The sequence below is a fragment of the Peromyscus californicus genome, unplaced genomic scaffold (assembly GCF_007827085.1).
Source record: "Peromyscus californicus insignis strain IS unplaced genomic scaffold, ASM782708v3 Scaffold_11__1_contigs__length_118956290, whole genome shotgun sequence".
Taxonomy (NCBI): Eukaryota; Metazoa; Chordata; class Mammalia; order Rodentia; family Cricetidae; genus Peromyscus; species Peromyscus californicus.
In genome coordinates, this window is record NW_026294402.1 from 27,646,803 (window position 1) to 27,662,495 (window position 15,693).

Genomic DNA, 15,693 nt, shown 5'->3' on the forward strand with positions numbered 1-15,693 from the left:
AAGATAAACTTTAGTTCATATGTTGCATCAAGTGTGAAAATTGACTCAAAATGGATCACATACCCAAAAGTAAAGGATAAATTATAAAACTCCTCAAATAAAGATAAGAGAAAATGTCTGTGGCTTTGGATTAGGCAAAGATTTCTTAAATATAACATATGAACAATTCATAAAATAAATTTAATTTTATCAAATTGTAAAAAGCACCATAAAAAAGAATAGAAAGATAAGCAAAGACTAGGAGCAAGTATTTGCAGTAATTATATCTGATAAAGAACTTGTATACAGGACATATGAATGAATTCCAAAATTCACTAAGAAGTGGAACTTGGTTTCAAAGATGGGCAAGGGTTACAACATATGCATAACCAAAAGGATTTTAATGGCAAACATATAGAGATTTCCAATACCAATAATCCCTCGTGCAGGCTAAAACAGTGAGGCATAGCCACATAACTTAAGTGGCAAGGCTGAAGAATTAGAAATTTTGTACAGTGCTGGTTAGAATGTAGGGTTCTGTGCCAGTTTGGCTTATAGTTTGTTGGATTTTTAGGTGAATTATATACCTATTTATATCTTATTCATTCCATTGTTAATGAATTACCCAAGACAAAAGAATGTTTATGCAGAAGCTTGAACATGGGTGGTTATAGCAGCTTTATATATAATAGTCAAAGACTATAAATGATTATCTGTGAACTACAGATTCATGAATAGGCATATGGTAGCATCCATACAATGACCTGTTACTTAGGAATAAAAAGGAATTAATCATGTATACATGTAGCTACACAAATGATTTTCAAAATAATGCTGTGTGGAAGAAGACAGATAATGCAACTTATTTCATAGGGCTTCATTCATATGCAGTCCTAGGAAATTCAAAGTAATGTACAGCGGTATATAGGTGATCAGGAGCTGCCTGGCAGCAGGGGAAGAGGGTGAGATGTAAGGAAGGAAGAGTTACAAAGGAACGTTGGAGTTGGTGAATGTGTTTATTAGCTGCGTTGACTGTGGTCTCAGAACTTATTAAAATATACTTTTAATCATGTGCAGTTCATTGTTTACCAATTGAACTCAAGAAAGGTAAAAGAAAAATTATGCTCAGCCCACTTGACAATTTCTGTCTTCTACATCCATTTACTCTTCTTCATTTTACATATCATAAGCTTTTTATTACCTTTTTATTGTTCTATTCTTACAGATTTCCAGTGAAATTCTGCTTCTTATATCACACATCCCTTCTACTTTGAAAGACACATTGCTACTATATTTCTTCCTAAAACAGACCTTTTGTCCCTCTGGTGTTTAGAATTTGCTGGTTTTATATTCTGCAGAATGAACTTCAAATTCCTTGCTTGCTATGACAAAATGACCACTCGTGACTCTGACCACACATTCTCGTTCATTCCCTGTTTCTGTCTTTTATTCCAGTGCTCTCTCTTTTAAAAAGATTTAATTTTTTGTTATGTGTATGAATGTTTTGCCTGCATATATGTAAGTGAATTGTGTGTGTGTCCGGTTCTGGTAGAAGCCAGAAGAAAAATATTGGATCCCACAGAATGCAGTTGCAGGCATTTGTGAGCTGCCCTGTGAGTGCTGGGAATGCCAGTGCTCTTAACTGCTCTAGTTTATAAACTTACTCATTGACCATATTTATCCATTAACCCATCCACTCCAACTTAAACATGTTACTCCTTCCTGTAGCTAGAGAGCTTTTCTCTCTGTGTCCCACCAAGTCCTGCCAGTCCTGGAGCCCACTTATAAAATAAACACACAGACGCTTGCATTATTTAAACTGCTTGGCCGTTAGCTCAGGCCTATCATTGTCTAGCTCTTACTCTTATATTTAGCCAATTTCTATTAATCTATACTTTGCCACGTGGCTTGTGGCTTACCGGTACTTTACATCTTCCTTGTCCTGGCGGTGGCTCCAGGCAGTCTCTTCCTCACTCAGCCTTCCACTTCCCAGAATTCTCTCCTTGTCCCACCTGTACTTCCTGCCTGGCCACTGGCCAATCAGTGTTTTATTTATTGATCAATCAGAGCAACAGATTTGACATACAGACCATCCCACAGCACTTTCCTGCTCTTGTGTCTTTTCTAAGTGATAAAGGAAAGTATAGGTTTAAGGCAGTTGTAATTTATTTTGTCTTATTTGGCTTTTCCTTGAATTAACTTAGAAAAGAAACAGAATCTCCTCAGGTGTTTGCCTTACAAGAGACACCTCTGCCCCACACTCTGTATTGTGAGTGATGCCATTCCATTGTCCTTTCATTTCCCGTCAGCCACTTCTTGTATTTACTGTCCCTATCCAATCTAGATTCTAGGCTCAGCATTACATTGAAGGTGTGAAAAATACTTTCCTCCCAGTCCTCACAAATGTGTAGTTGGACCAGACTCTTAGAACAAAAGGCAAATTAACATGAAAGAACCGAATTTTATTAACATGTAGTGCGTGCAACATGAGAGCCTCAGGGAACAGTAACTGCAAGCAGTGGCCTGGAGTCTCGGTTGCCTTCAGCAGGGGAACAGTTGATTTTGGAGAAATGACAATGTAAGGGAAAGCAATCCTTGTTTTCCAGAGGTGGAGAGCTAGTGAGGTGAGTGTAGGAGAGATGAACTGGAGGAGCCAGCTTGGCTCCAAGCGCCCCCTGGTGCCAATGCAGGGTTGTACAGAGGGTGGATGAGGTTGCTCATCCTCTAGGGTGGAGGGAGAACGCAGACCTTTTATTAATGTAATAGATTTCTGTCCTGCCTCAGGCCAGGCCTTCTTAAACTGTTTCCCCTCATAACTACTCCCACTGGAGAACCAGTGAACAGCCTTGGGTATACAGATATTAAAAATAGAAATACAAATCAAACACTTAATAAATCATAAAGAAATCTATTTTAAAAAAATTTTTGGTATACATATGGTTTTATTACTTATTGACGTTATGCTTGTTTAGCTTTAAACACAAATTAAACCTTGACTACATATTTTATAATGTGTGATGGTACAACATCATCGATATTTTTCATATTGATTACTATTTTGATTTTGTAATCATCAATGCTAAGATTAACACTTTGCATAAATACCTACTATAACATATTAGAAGTATGTTTAGGGACAATTCAGAAATCGTTGGAAATTCTCTCCTAATTTCTGGACAGATTTTATTTCATGATTTTTTTTTTTTTTTTTTTAAAGATTTATTTATTGTGTATACAGTATTCTGCCTGCATGTAACCCTGCAGGCCAGAAGAGGGCGCCAGATCTCATTACAGATGGTTGTGAGCCTCCATATGGTTGCTGGGAATTGAACTCAGGACCTTTGGAAGAGCAAGCAGTGCTCTTAACCTCTGAGCCATCTCTCCAGCCCTATTTCATGATTTTTATTAAGCAAGACTCAAACAGCAGGTTGTTTGTTTTTGAGACAGGGTCTCTCTTCAGAGCCCTAGCTGTTCTGGAACTCACTATATAGACCAGGCTGTCCTCTAATACAGAGATCTATCTGCTTGCCTCTGTGTTCTGGGATTAAAAGTGTGTGCCACCACACTGCCAATCAACAGTTTTTACAATCACATGTGGTCCAAAGATGCTCTAATTCAATAGTTACTGAAGAATGATGGCAAGAAAATATTGAAAGTCTTTGTTTTCAACCATTATTGTTTCTGTAAGAGCAGAAAATTTGCATATACAGTAAAGTCACTGTAACTCCTAACATCCAGTAGTCTCACATCTAAGCCAAGGCCATTTCAGGCAGTGTTCATGGGCACTGCATGGTATGGTGGCATGTGCAATACAAGTGTGAGTGGTGTGTGCTCAGAGCCCACACCAAAGCTACACAGACAGCTTGGGTACATTCATGTTTGATTTTTATTTACTTTTGGTGATTTTGTGTACAGAAATGTTTTACTAGTGCCAAATGTTTATGATCCCCACTTGTGCAACCTTTGTTTTAAGAAGCTGAGCGTTAGGCAATCAGAGGGAAGACGGGGCTGCCCTGTATTTCAGTTGTCTTCAGCTCAGTGTTCTTTGTGTTCTGAGGAGGTAGACTCTAGTTGTCTTCGACAGTCATCTATCGTAAGTGTACTCCTAAACCCTGCATCTGTGACAGCACTTGTGGCCTCTGGCTGAATGCAGAAACAAGTATACGCGTCTTCTTAGTCCTCATAGCTAGGCTTCATCGCTATCAGACTGCTGTCCTCTTGACATCTCTCTTGACCGACTTGGCACAGCACTTTGCAAGTTCTGGCTTTGTATTTTTTTTTCTGTTGCCTTGACCACGGAGTGCTCTACCATTTGACCTCTACATTTTGGGGAGACTTGCCTTCTCATTCTCTTTGCTCTGGGTTTTAAATAGCATGTTTCTGTCAACTCCCAGATTGACATCCCAATCTCTGACCTTATCTCTGAATCTCAAACTCATCTGTCAGGGTGTAAAGCTTTTTTTTTTTTTTCTGATGGAAATTAGGGAGTGGACATTTCAGAAGACAGTGCAGTGTGCTTTTGTGGGAGATGAAGAGTGTAGGGAGAGAGAGAGACTCAGGTAGAAATGCATAAAGAGCCAGGCGGTGGTGGCGCACGCCTTTAATCCCAGCACTCGGGAGGCAGAACCAGGTGGATCTCTGTGAGTTCGAGGCCAGCCTGGGCTACCAAGTGAGTTCCAGGAAAGGTGCAAAGCTACACGGAGAAACCCTGTCTCGGGGGGAAAAAAAGAAAAAAGAAATGCGTAAAGAACCCATGCAGGAACTGCTCACAACCAGTCAGTGCAAACAGAAACAAGACGAAGGAAGTGAGGACTGACATTCCAGCTTTCAGACCCTTGGCTGTAAGAGCCTTTGCCTGTTTTGTTTTGTTCTGTTCTGTTTGTCTCTTTCTCTTTATTTTTGAAAAGTACTGTTTTCTACTTCTAACAGCTCACTGGGAACAGAGAATTAGATCTAGTTTTAAAATCTTAGACTAATTGACAGCATAACCTACTTGACATTAGACTTATTGACATCATGCGCTTGTATGAGATGGTGTTGGAAAGGGCCTGGAGGTCAGACTGGGATCGGTCTAAAACAGAGTAGAATGGTTGTGGAAAGGGGAAAATAATTTGCATTTCTATGAGGTTGTACTAGTTTGAATATCCTCAGTTATGTGGTTTTCTTCAGAAATAGGATGTGCAGATATAGAAAAGGTTTAGTTTACTTTGGGGTGTTGCTAAATTTGGTTTGGTACAAGACTAATATGCAAGGAAGCTGAGGGCATTGGTTTAAATGTTCACATGGTCAACAAGGTGTCCATACTGATTAGGAAAAAAGTTGAGACATAGTTACCCAAGGGGGGGACAATAGGCATGAAAAGGTTAGAAGTCCTCGAATTTCAGCATCAGTTGTGGAATATAAACACTAAAGATTTAGGGGGCAGGAAGTTTTGATCAGTAAATGAAATAGTGGAGTTTTCGCTTTCTGAGGCTAAATAACTTCCATAGAAAAATTTGTGGTGAGACTGAGCAGTAGCAGATCTTTGCTAAGCTTAGCTTTGCTCATCTGATAACCCCTGAGTTTCCCTAGCCATAAATTAAACTGAAAAAGTTTGTGAAAGTCATGATCTGCATGCTGCTCTCACGTTGAAATTCCTTTTTAGCTTTTGGCTGAGTGCTTCAGAGACAGTATTAGGAGAAAGCCTCCTTGTTGCACAGGGATTCTTTTCTATTCCTACTTGTACCAAAGCTCCAGGCTATTTATATCTCATTTCTTTTTTACCTAACATTTTCTTTAATTTGCATCAAAATATTTTTAGTATGCTCATTGTTGAAGCTAAACCGGACTCTCTAATTAACTTACATGTTCTCAAGATAGGCCACAGCCTGGCCCATCACAACTCTCTGTGTTTTTAGAAGAGTCTGAGGCTGAGCTAACTTGCCAACCTGCTGGAATAGATTCTAAAGCTACCAGTGGTGCACAGGTGCAGGCCCCAACAGATAGCTACAGATTAGGGGTGAACTGGAGTCACTTGTAACTCTCTGAGTTAGTGTAGTTACTAGGTGGAACCATTGCTAAAAATTGAAGGATGTAAGTTTACAATACATGAATTGTACTAAAATGCAGTGTTTTGTGACTGGTCTATTATATTCCATTATTCCTGATCTTGACATTCTATTCTTCTCATGGGTTTGTATGATACAAATATTATATCACCAAGTGCTACTCTGCATCACTTTTCAATCTTCTGCCCCATTGGCACTTTAGAACCAACTATGGTGGGGTGCTTATGCCACAAACACTAGCGAATGCCATAAATCAAAAGCCATTTTCTTCATTGGGGTCTGTTAATAAACACCAGCACATTCCCAGGTTTAATACCTTCTCTGACATCTCACTTCATTGAAGATACTTAGAGGGAAACTACTGAAGTAATGTTCCTCACCCCTTCTGTGAGCCCCTCCTTACTCTGTCCCAGCGTTTCCTCAAAATCAGTCTTTTCTCTCTTCCAATGTCTTCTTTGTTGTCTCTCTGCCATCTTCTCCCAAAGCTGAATCTCATTTGACCCCGGATGATTGATAGGACTGCTTCTCTTATTCCCAACACTGATGCAGAAAGAATAAGATAAAAAACTAGATGTCACAGCAAGTAGGTCCTATTGCCAGAGCTCTAGACATGTGCACTACTTAACACTTGGAGTGGTTTAGAATCCTTCGTATGTGCTGGAGTAGTTAACATTCATCTGATAAGTATCAGTGTTCATTAACTATTTCAGGTTAGTTACATCAGTGAATAATACTTTCAACAGAATACAATTTCATTTGTTTATGATGGATCATTTATAATAGGAACATAGAATCTGCTTGCTTTCTACAAATATATACAATTGTCTGTCAAGATCCCTTCACCATTAGGAATGCTTTTGACTTTAAGGAAAAGAATTCATGAGAAAAGGTAGATGATGTCTGCATTTGAGTCAACAGCTTAATGATGGTAGGCAAAGGCCTCTGAGATTCTCTAGGACTTTCGTTGTGGTCAGGTGATGGCTGAGGTGCCTGTAAGCACAAGGAGAGACAGGAGAATAGCATGACATTGCATTCCCATATACCTTAATAGTACATTGAGACAATCTTAAAAGATAAAAATAGAATATGTGATGACATGGACCCCTGAAAGAAACTCATCAAGCTTTGAGCAGTTTTTGTAGGGAAGTGATGGGGAACTTGTTATTTGCTGAGTTTCAGATAACACCTGAGTTCAAGAACTAGGCTAGGGATGGATGGATATATATCTGCCTGCCTCTGCCTCCCGAGTGCTGGGATTAAAGGCATACACTACCACCCCCTGCAAGGCTAGGTATTTTTACTTAAACTCTTGAAGTGTGAGTGGTGAGATTGCTCATTCACAAGTTGGAAAACTAAGCTGTTTACTCAGTGCCCAGAGCCTGGAATGTGGGTGAACTGCTTTTCCCATCTGGTCTTAATGGCAAATTTCAGGTGTTTATGAATTGAACTGAATTAAGCTGTTATGGGAGGAATAACATTTGAGAGTAACTTAGCTTATGTACACACAGAGAAGAGATGGTATAATGTCCTATTCATCTGGTGGAGGAGCGAGAGCCCTGAAGTCTTCAGTAGCCAGCATACTGGGATAATAACATAGCATTTGACAAGTGATTACTACATACAATCGAGTTAAACTAATCTGTTTAATCCCCGTATACACCCGTATGAGATAAGTATTATTATTATTGTGTTTGGAGAGGGTAACTGAATTACAGAGAGGCCAAGTTGCTTATCTAACCTAACAAGTAGCAAATTCAGGATTGGCCTAGTCCTCTTGGCTTTTGAGGCTGCCCTGTTAGCCAGAGTGCCATATATCCTCTTGCAGAATACGTAATTTTTTTTAAAAAATGAGGATTTTTCAAGTTGATTTTTACTCAGTCCAACCAATCTTGGAAGGATTTTACTTGCTTGGAGAAATAGGAAGTTGAATATGTATGTTAAAAGAATTTTACTACTAAAACATTTTTAATGCATCATTTTGTAAGACATGGCTTTAATAATCCCTAATTCACAGTTTTTAGACAAAACCCATACTCTATTAACAACTCCTTTTCAACTTTCTATGTGATTATGTCTTTGTAATTTTAAGAAGTATCATAGAGTATTGATCCAGAAATTGAAATAAGAATGTAGCAGATGAGTCTGTGAAAGTAACCCCACACAGATGGAAACTATACAGCTCAGAACATCGTGAGTCATACTCTTGGAAGGCAGTCCCATTCTTCCCCAATCTGTCAACAAAGGGAGATGCAGGGTGATGGAGTTTTCATGTTTCGTCTTTTAACATCTGCTGCATGGTGTCCTATTTATATCCCTATCTGAGGAAACATCTATAAATATTGGTAAAGATTTTTCTTTATACATTTTCTCTAGGGTGTTTATCTCTGTAGTCATTTTCTTGGTCACATCATACCTCTGAGTGCCTGGAACTCAGTATTTTTCAGATACACCTTGTTGGGATTTCACTTAAGGCCCTGCAGGCAGCTCGGATGTAAGGGCAGTATGGTGTGCTCTGCAAAGCCACTGTCTGTTGCACTGGATGGAAGGGCCTTTCTCTTTTTCCTGTTCCCTCTTTCCTGCACTGTGATTCCTTAGCAGCAGTGGGTACTGTCATTTTAAGTGAATCTTTATTTCAGGATCCTATCTTCATTGTGTTAGTTTTAAATGAAACCTGCAGGAGAGTGAAGAAGATAGAAAACAATTTGAATGATGGCTTGGTGTTAGTCTTTTTTTTTTAAATCAACCTAACTGTTGACTGTAGAGGTATCAATACAACTAGGTTAAGATTTCAGCAAAGTAAATTATTAACTAGTTATAATTTTACCTATTCGATGTTTGGCTTGTAGTCTGATTAGATACTTTGGTTGGTATGAAAGAATTTTAGGAAATTTAAAACTGTAACAAAGCAGACCTAGATATTTGAACAGAAAACCACATGTAGTTTCATATGTTCATAGCAACAGACTGTTTTATTATTTGCTTGTGTAACTGTCATCTGGTATTCAGAGACCTGGACTATTAGAATCATTTGGGAGGGGCTGTGGAGACCATTATTGGAACTGAGTTGGCAGTGTTCACACACTGGTCTATTTGCTGGTTTGGAATCCTTTCTTTGTTGCTTTTCTTTAGGTGGGACTCTTCCCTGGTCATTGTGTCGAGTTAATTAACCAGAAAGTTCCCCAGTCAGTGACCAACTCAGTGCCAAAACCAGGTGAGTGCACCTTCTCCATCATGTGATTGTGGCCAGCTGGTTGCAGATAACATATGGTGTATTTCAAGAAAGTGTTTTGCTTGCTTTGCTGTTCTTTGCATTTATTGATACAATACATGTTTTATGTGGTTTTGATTTTTAAATGCCTTTTTTGTAGAGCAATTCACCAAGAATTATGTGCATTCCCTTTTTTTTTGCAATTTTAATGAACTGTGGGTTGTGCAAGCGTCATTATTTGCTCTTCTAATTACATAGTAGGAGGCTAGGTACTGATGGATAAGGTGAGTACAAGTTAGAGAAGTGACATTGGAAGCCACCTGTGGTGACTTTTGTTTATAGTCCCATTATGTGGGAGTTAGAGGCAGGACAATCAGGAGTTCAAGACTAGACTCAACTATGTTGTGAATTTGAGTTCAGCCTAATTATATGAGACCCCTTTTCAAGCCATACACACACACACACACACACACACACACACACACACACACACACACACACAGTGGAGGAAAGAAACAGACAGAATGACAGACTTACCTAATCTGGGTGGTATGATTAGTTGAAAGTTAAAAGTTGCAAAGAACATGTATTTTATCTGTACATATGGGCATAAAAAACTGTTTTAAACAGCATTTCTAGTTTTTTCTAGTATATAAGTATGTGTAATAGCTTATAAGGAAGCAAAGCAATATTACAGAGGATTTAAGTAATAAAGAGAATGGGAAATTTTTAAATTTATTCAAGTGGTTTCATCCGGACAAGATTCTGCTGAAATCCTAGTGCAAGGATGCTTGATTTGATAAGCATTTTATTTTTATTTTTTTAAGAAATAGTCCTACTGTGTAGGGCAGTTTGCCTGCAATCTTCCTGACTCTGCCTCCTGAGGATTAGAGGTGTAAACTACATGCCTTGACATAAAATTTTAAAAAGAAAAATAAGAACAATGTAGTGAAATGTACTTTTCCTGGTTATCTTACATTTCTTCTGCTCTTTCCCTCCATCCTAATGAGAGAAGAAGAAATTTCTGGGCCCCCAAATTCATTGGAACTGTTTTTCCTCAAGTACTCTTGGATTTAGAACCCATACTTGAGAAGCAGGAAAAGCAAAGGTTATTCTTTTCTGTTAAGTGTTCTCCCACGTCTTCTCAGCATGCATCAGGCAATGTTTGTGTCGAGCATGCGAGAAAAGCTCAGTGGGACAGCCTTCCAGTGTCTCTCTTCACAGGTTAGGGGGCATTGTTTCAGTTTCTCTCATAGGCATTTATTTTAGGGAGACTAACTATATTTCTCACTAAAGAAAATTGTTCAAAATAGTGTTGTCTGCAATTTTACTTAAGCCAGGATTCTCTTGTCATTTTCAAGCAATTTTGTCTATTTGGGGTGTTTGATTGATAAATGTTTATTAGTAACTTTGGTGATTATAGGTTTCTTTTACAGTATGGCATTAGTTATGTAAAAGACATTTTCATTTTTAAATATAATTTACATACCATGAAGTTAACTCTTTTAAAATACATAATTCAGGGCTGGCAAAATGGCTCAGCAGGTAAAGATGCTTGTCACTCAAGCCCTGCAACCTGAATTTATCCCTAGAACTCACATGAAAATGGAAGGAGCAAAACTGACTCCACAAAGATGTCCTGTGACCTCCATACTCATACTCTGGTACACAAACCTAGACAGACAGTACACACATATACACAAACAAAACTTTTATATTATATGTATAAAATAAAATATATAATTCATAGTCTTCAGTGTCCTCACACTTGTAAAGCCAATATAGAACGTTTTTATTACCCCCAAAAGAAATCCTGAGTGAATTAGCAGGCATTGAAAACCCTCTTCTGCCTTACTCCTCTGACCCAGTCTACTCTTTCTATTTGGACATTTTATCTTTTGTAGCTGGTTTCCTGCACTGTGCATAATGTTTTCAAGGCTTCCCGTGCTCTAATGTAGCTATAACTTAATGATATTTGCCTATTCATGTGGAGTAGTTTGTATTTCTGGCTGTTCTAAACAATCACATGCAAGTTTTTGACATATTTTCATCTTTCTGGTACAAAGGGGTTTTTTAATTAATGTAAAAATAATGGGCTTCCTAATGACACATATACCCTACTATACATTGCTCATATTTGCCCACAGCTACCTTTACCTATTCCTACTCTCCCTTCTCAATGGTCCCCCCCCAAATAGATGTCTGCTTTCCTGATATCTAGATTGTGCATATGAAAGAGATCAGACAATATTCTGTCCTTTTAGATTTCACATGACAAAATGCATGTGTAGATTGGGTTTTCTTCTTGCCTGTTACCCTCTCTTGTTCTTCCCTATCTTCAGGTATTTTCCTCCCTCACTCATAGTTACTTCCCCACTCCATATCACAGTGTACATATGTCAATCTGGATTGGACTTGTGAGAGGAGATATGATAGTTGTCTTTCTGAGCTTCCTTTTTTTTGCTTTACACAATGACTCCAGTTTCAGTTTCGTCCATTTTCCTGTAATGTATGTGATGGCTAATCTCAGTTGTCAACTTGACACACCTGGGAGCAATCTCCTTTACGGCTGATGTGTGTATGTACCACATTAAAAAAAATACTCATCTGTTGATGGACATCTAGCCTGGTCCCATATTCTGGCTGTTGTGAATACTACAACAGTAAAGATGAATGTGCAAGTGTTTGTGATTTGCTGACATAACTTCCTCTGGGTATGTGTCCAAGGGTGGTGTGTTAATTATTTTTCTCATTGTTCTGTCAAAATGCCTGACGAAAGCAACTTAAGAATGAGGGCCTTGTGTTGACATATGATTGGAAGGAACACAATAGGAAAAGCCTGGCAATGGGAATATGAGACAGTTGGCCACATTATGTCCTCAGTGTCTTAGTTTGGGTTCCTACTGCTGTGATAAAACACCGTGACCAAAGCAACTTGGGGAAGAAAGAGTGACTGGGCTTATACTTCTGCATCATTGTCATCATTGAAGGACGTCAGGACAGGCACTCAAGCAGGGCTTGAACCTGGTGACAGGCGCTGATGCAGAGGCCATGGAGGGATGCTGCTTACTGGGTTGTTCCTCGTGACTTGCTCACCTTGCTTGCTTATAGAACCCAGGGCCACCACTCCGGGGATGGTACCACCCTCAATGGCCTGAGCTCTCTCTTTCATCAGTCACTAATTAAGAAAATGACCTCCTTGTTTACATTTTGTTTACAGCCCATCTTCTGGAGACATTTATTTAATTGAGGTTTCCTCCTCTTAGGTGACTTTAGCTTATGTCAAGTTGACATAGAACTAGTCAGCACAGTCAGGAAGTAGGGAGATGAATACTGCTGGCTCCTTCCTCCTTTCCCCTTCTTATTCAGTCTGGGAATTCAGTCTATGAGACAGTACAATCCACATTCAGAGTAAGTTTTTCTCTGTTAAGTCTCTCTAGAAACATCCCCACAAATATGCCCTTATGCATATTTCTATATTTGAATCACCTAGGTGATTATATGTTTATTGGCCATTTGTATTTTTAAGAACTGTCTGTTCAGTTAACTTGCCAGTTTATTGATTGATTGATTTGTGGGAAAATCTTTATAGACTCTAGATATTAACCTCTTCTGAGATGTTCAGTTGACCAAGATTTTATCCCATTTGTATACCATCTCTTCACACTGCTAATTGCTTTCTGTGCAGGGGTTTTTTTAGTTTCATGCACCTGCAGTTTGTCAGTTCTCGAAGTTATTTCCTGAACTATTAGAGGCTTTTTCAGAAAGTCCTTTCATATGTCTATATCTTGAAGTGGTTTTGTATGTTCTCCTCTAGCAGTTTCAGAATTTCAAATCTTATATTAAGTTTCAGGACATGTATTAAATTTTGGTAAATTTTGAACTAATTTTTGTACAGTATGAGAGAGGGGGATCTGGTTTCATTCTTCTACATGTGGTTATCTACTTTCCTCAAATGATTTCTTGAATCCTATGCATGCATCTGACACCTTTGAAAAACATTAAGTGGCTGAAGTTACATGGTTTATTTCTAGACATTCCATTCTACTCTGAACTCTTGAGGGGGTACACAGAGATAGACAGAGAGGGCAGGGGCAGAGAGAGAGACAGAGAGAGAGACAGAGAGAGAGAGAGACACTCAGTAGCATGCCATGTTGTTTGGGCGCTGTAGTATAATTTCAGATTAGTTCTTTTGATGCTATTACCATTGCTTTTCCTGCTTAGGGTCACTGTCGCTCTTCAGGGATCTTATGCTTCCATATAAATTTTAGGGCTCTTTTTTTTTCAGTTCTGTAAAGAACGTTGTTGGAATATTACTGGGGATTACATGAACTGTGTAGATAACTTTTGGTAATATAGCCATTTTCACCATGTTAATTCTTCCAATCAAGAATCATGGGAAGTTTTTCCATCTTCTAGTGTTCTTTTTCTTTTTTTTTTTCTTTTGTTTCTTAAAGTTCGCCTCTTTGCTTAGGTTTATTCTTAGGTAGTTACTTTATTTTTTAAGCTATGTTAAATTCTCCCCCCCCCCCCACCCCGCCCCGTCCCCCTTTCTCCTCATGTTCCTTGTTGGTGTGTAGAAAGGCTACTGATTTTTGTGTGTTGAATACGTATCTTTCTACCTGGTTAAAAGTGTTTAATAGATCGAAGAGTCTTCTGGAGGTTTCTTTAGGGTCTCCTAAGTTGTCTGCAAATAGGAAAAACTGACCCTTTTCCTTTTTTATATATATTTTGTATCCTTTTGGTACATTTCTCATGTTCCTCTGTTCTAGTTAAGACTTTAGGTACTCCACTGAATTAGAGTGACTGGTTACCTTTGTCTTGTTCCGGGTTGTACAGGCCATGCTGTCAGTTACCCTCTTACTGTGACATTGGCTATAGGTTTCTCATATGTAGTCTTTACTATGTTAAGATATCTTCCTTCTATTCTTTACTTTTTCCAAGAATTTTCATTATTTCATGAACTTTATCAAAGACATTTTTTTTTGCATTTAATGAGATTAGCCAAATTTTTGTCCTTAAGTCTATTTATATATTGGGTTTTTTGTTTGTTTGTTAAACCATCTGTGCTAGGTAGTTTTTTTTTGTTTTGTTTTTTGTCAGTATGATACAAGCTAGAGTCATCTGAGAAGAAGGAACCTTAATTGAGAAAAATGCCTTTCTATCACATTGGCCTGTGGGTAATTCATTAATATTGATGTGGGAGGATCCAGCCGCCTGTGGGCAGGTGGTCCTTGGTTATATAAACCGGGAAGCTTAGTGATCTATGGAGAGTGTGGTGGTTTGAAAGAAAATGCCCCCCCAAAAGAAGTGGCACTGTTAGGACATGTGGCTTTTTTGGAGGAAGGGTGTTACTGTAGAGGCAGGCGTTGAGGTCTCATCTATGCTCAAGCCATGTACAATGAGGCAGTTCACTTCCTGTTGCCTGCTAGATGTAGAACTCTCAGTTCCTCTCCAGCATCATGTCTGCCTGCATGCTGCCATGTCCTGCCATGAAGATAATAGACTAACCTCTAAAACTGTAAGCTACCTCATTAAATGTTTTTCTGTATAAGAGTTGCTGTGGTTGTGGTGTCTCTTTACAGCAATAGAAACCCTAACAAAGACAGAGAGCAAGCCAATAAGCAGCATTCCTTCATTACCTCTGCTGCAGTTCCTTCCTTGAGGTTTCTGCCTTGAATCCCTGCCCTGACTTTTCCTTAGTGATGGATCATGACCTGGGAGTTATAAGTTAAAAAAAAACCCTTTCCTCTCCAGGTTGCTTTTGATCATGTGTTTTATCACAGAAATAGAAAGCAAGTTAGGATACTACCCTTGCATCATGAAGCAAAACTAACATGGTCATGATGTTTGATCTTGATGCGCTCTGTATTTGTTTAAATGTTTCAATGAGAGTTTTTATGTGTATATTTATTGTTGGAATTGGTCTGTTAATTTTCTCTGTTGTGTCTTTATCTAGTTTTAATATCAAGGTAACACTCAGATTCATAAAAGGGTTTGGCAGTGTTCCTTCTTTTTTATTTATGGAACAATTTGAGAAGGACTAATGTTAACTCTTCTTTTGAAGTCTGGTAGAAGTCAGTGGTGAATCTTTTCAGTTCCTCGATTGATGGGGAGGGACTCTTTACCACTACTTCATTCAATATCATTGCTTGTTGTGGATCTTCTTACATTGTTCATGTCTCTTAATTTTGCTCGGTCATATGTGTCATGAAGAATTTTTTCATTTATATTTTCTAGTTATTTCAGAATATGTTTTCAAATTATTTTCTAATGATCTGAATTTCATTGGAATTTATTGTCCCTCTTTTTTTATGTCTTATAGAGGAGTCTTCTGTCTCTTCCTTTTGTTTAGATTGGATAAGGGTTCATCAGTTTTTGTTTTTTGTTTTCAAAGACACAGCTCTTTAGTTCGGTTTCTATTTATTTTGCTCTCTTAGTCTCCATTTCATTAATTTT

The 15,693-nt window shown here is 38.4% G+C and overlaps 1 protein-coding gene across 5 annotated transcripts in view; it reads left to right on the forward strand.

The window, feature by feature from the left end:
- The window catches only part of Arhgap32 (Rho GTPase activating protein 32), a 251,435-nt gene that overhangs the window by 181,367 nt on the left and 54,375 nt on the right, over positions 1-15,693 (forward strand). For all 5 annotated transcript variants that reach the window (XM_052755933.1, XM_052755952.1, XM_052755924.1 and 2 more), the window contains one exon: positions 9,156-9,237. In XM_052755933.1, coding sequence (XP_052611893.1) covers positions 9,156-9,237 — 82 coding nt within the window. The remainder of the gene's footprint in view (positions 1-9,155; positions 9,238-15,693) is intronic.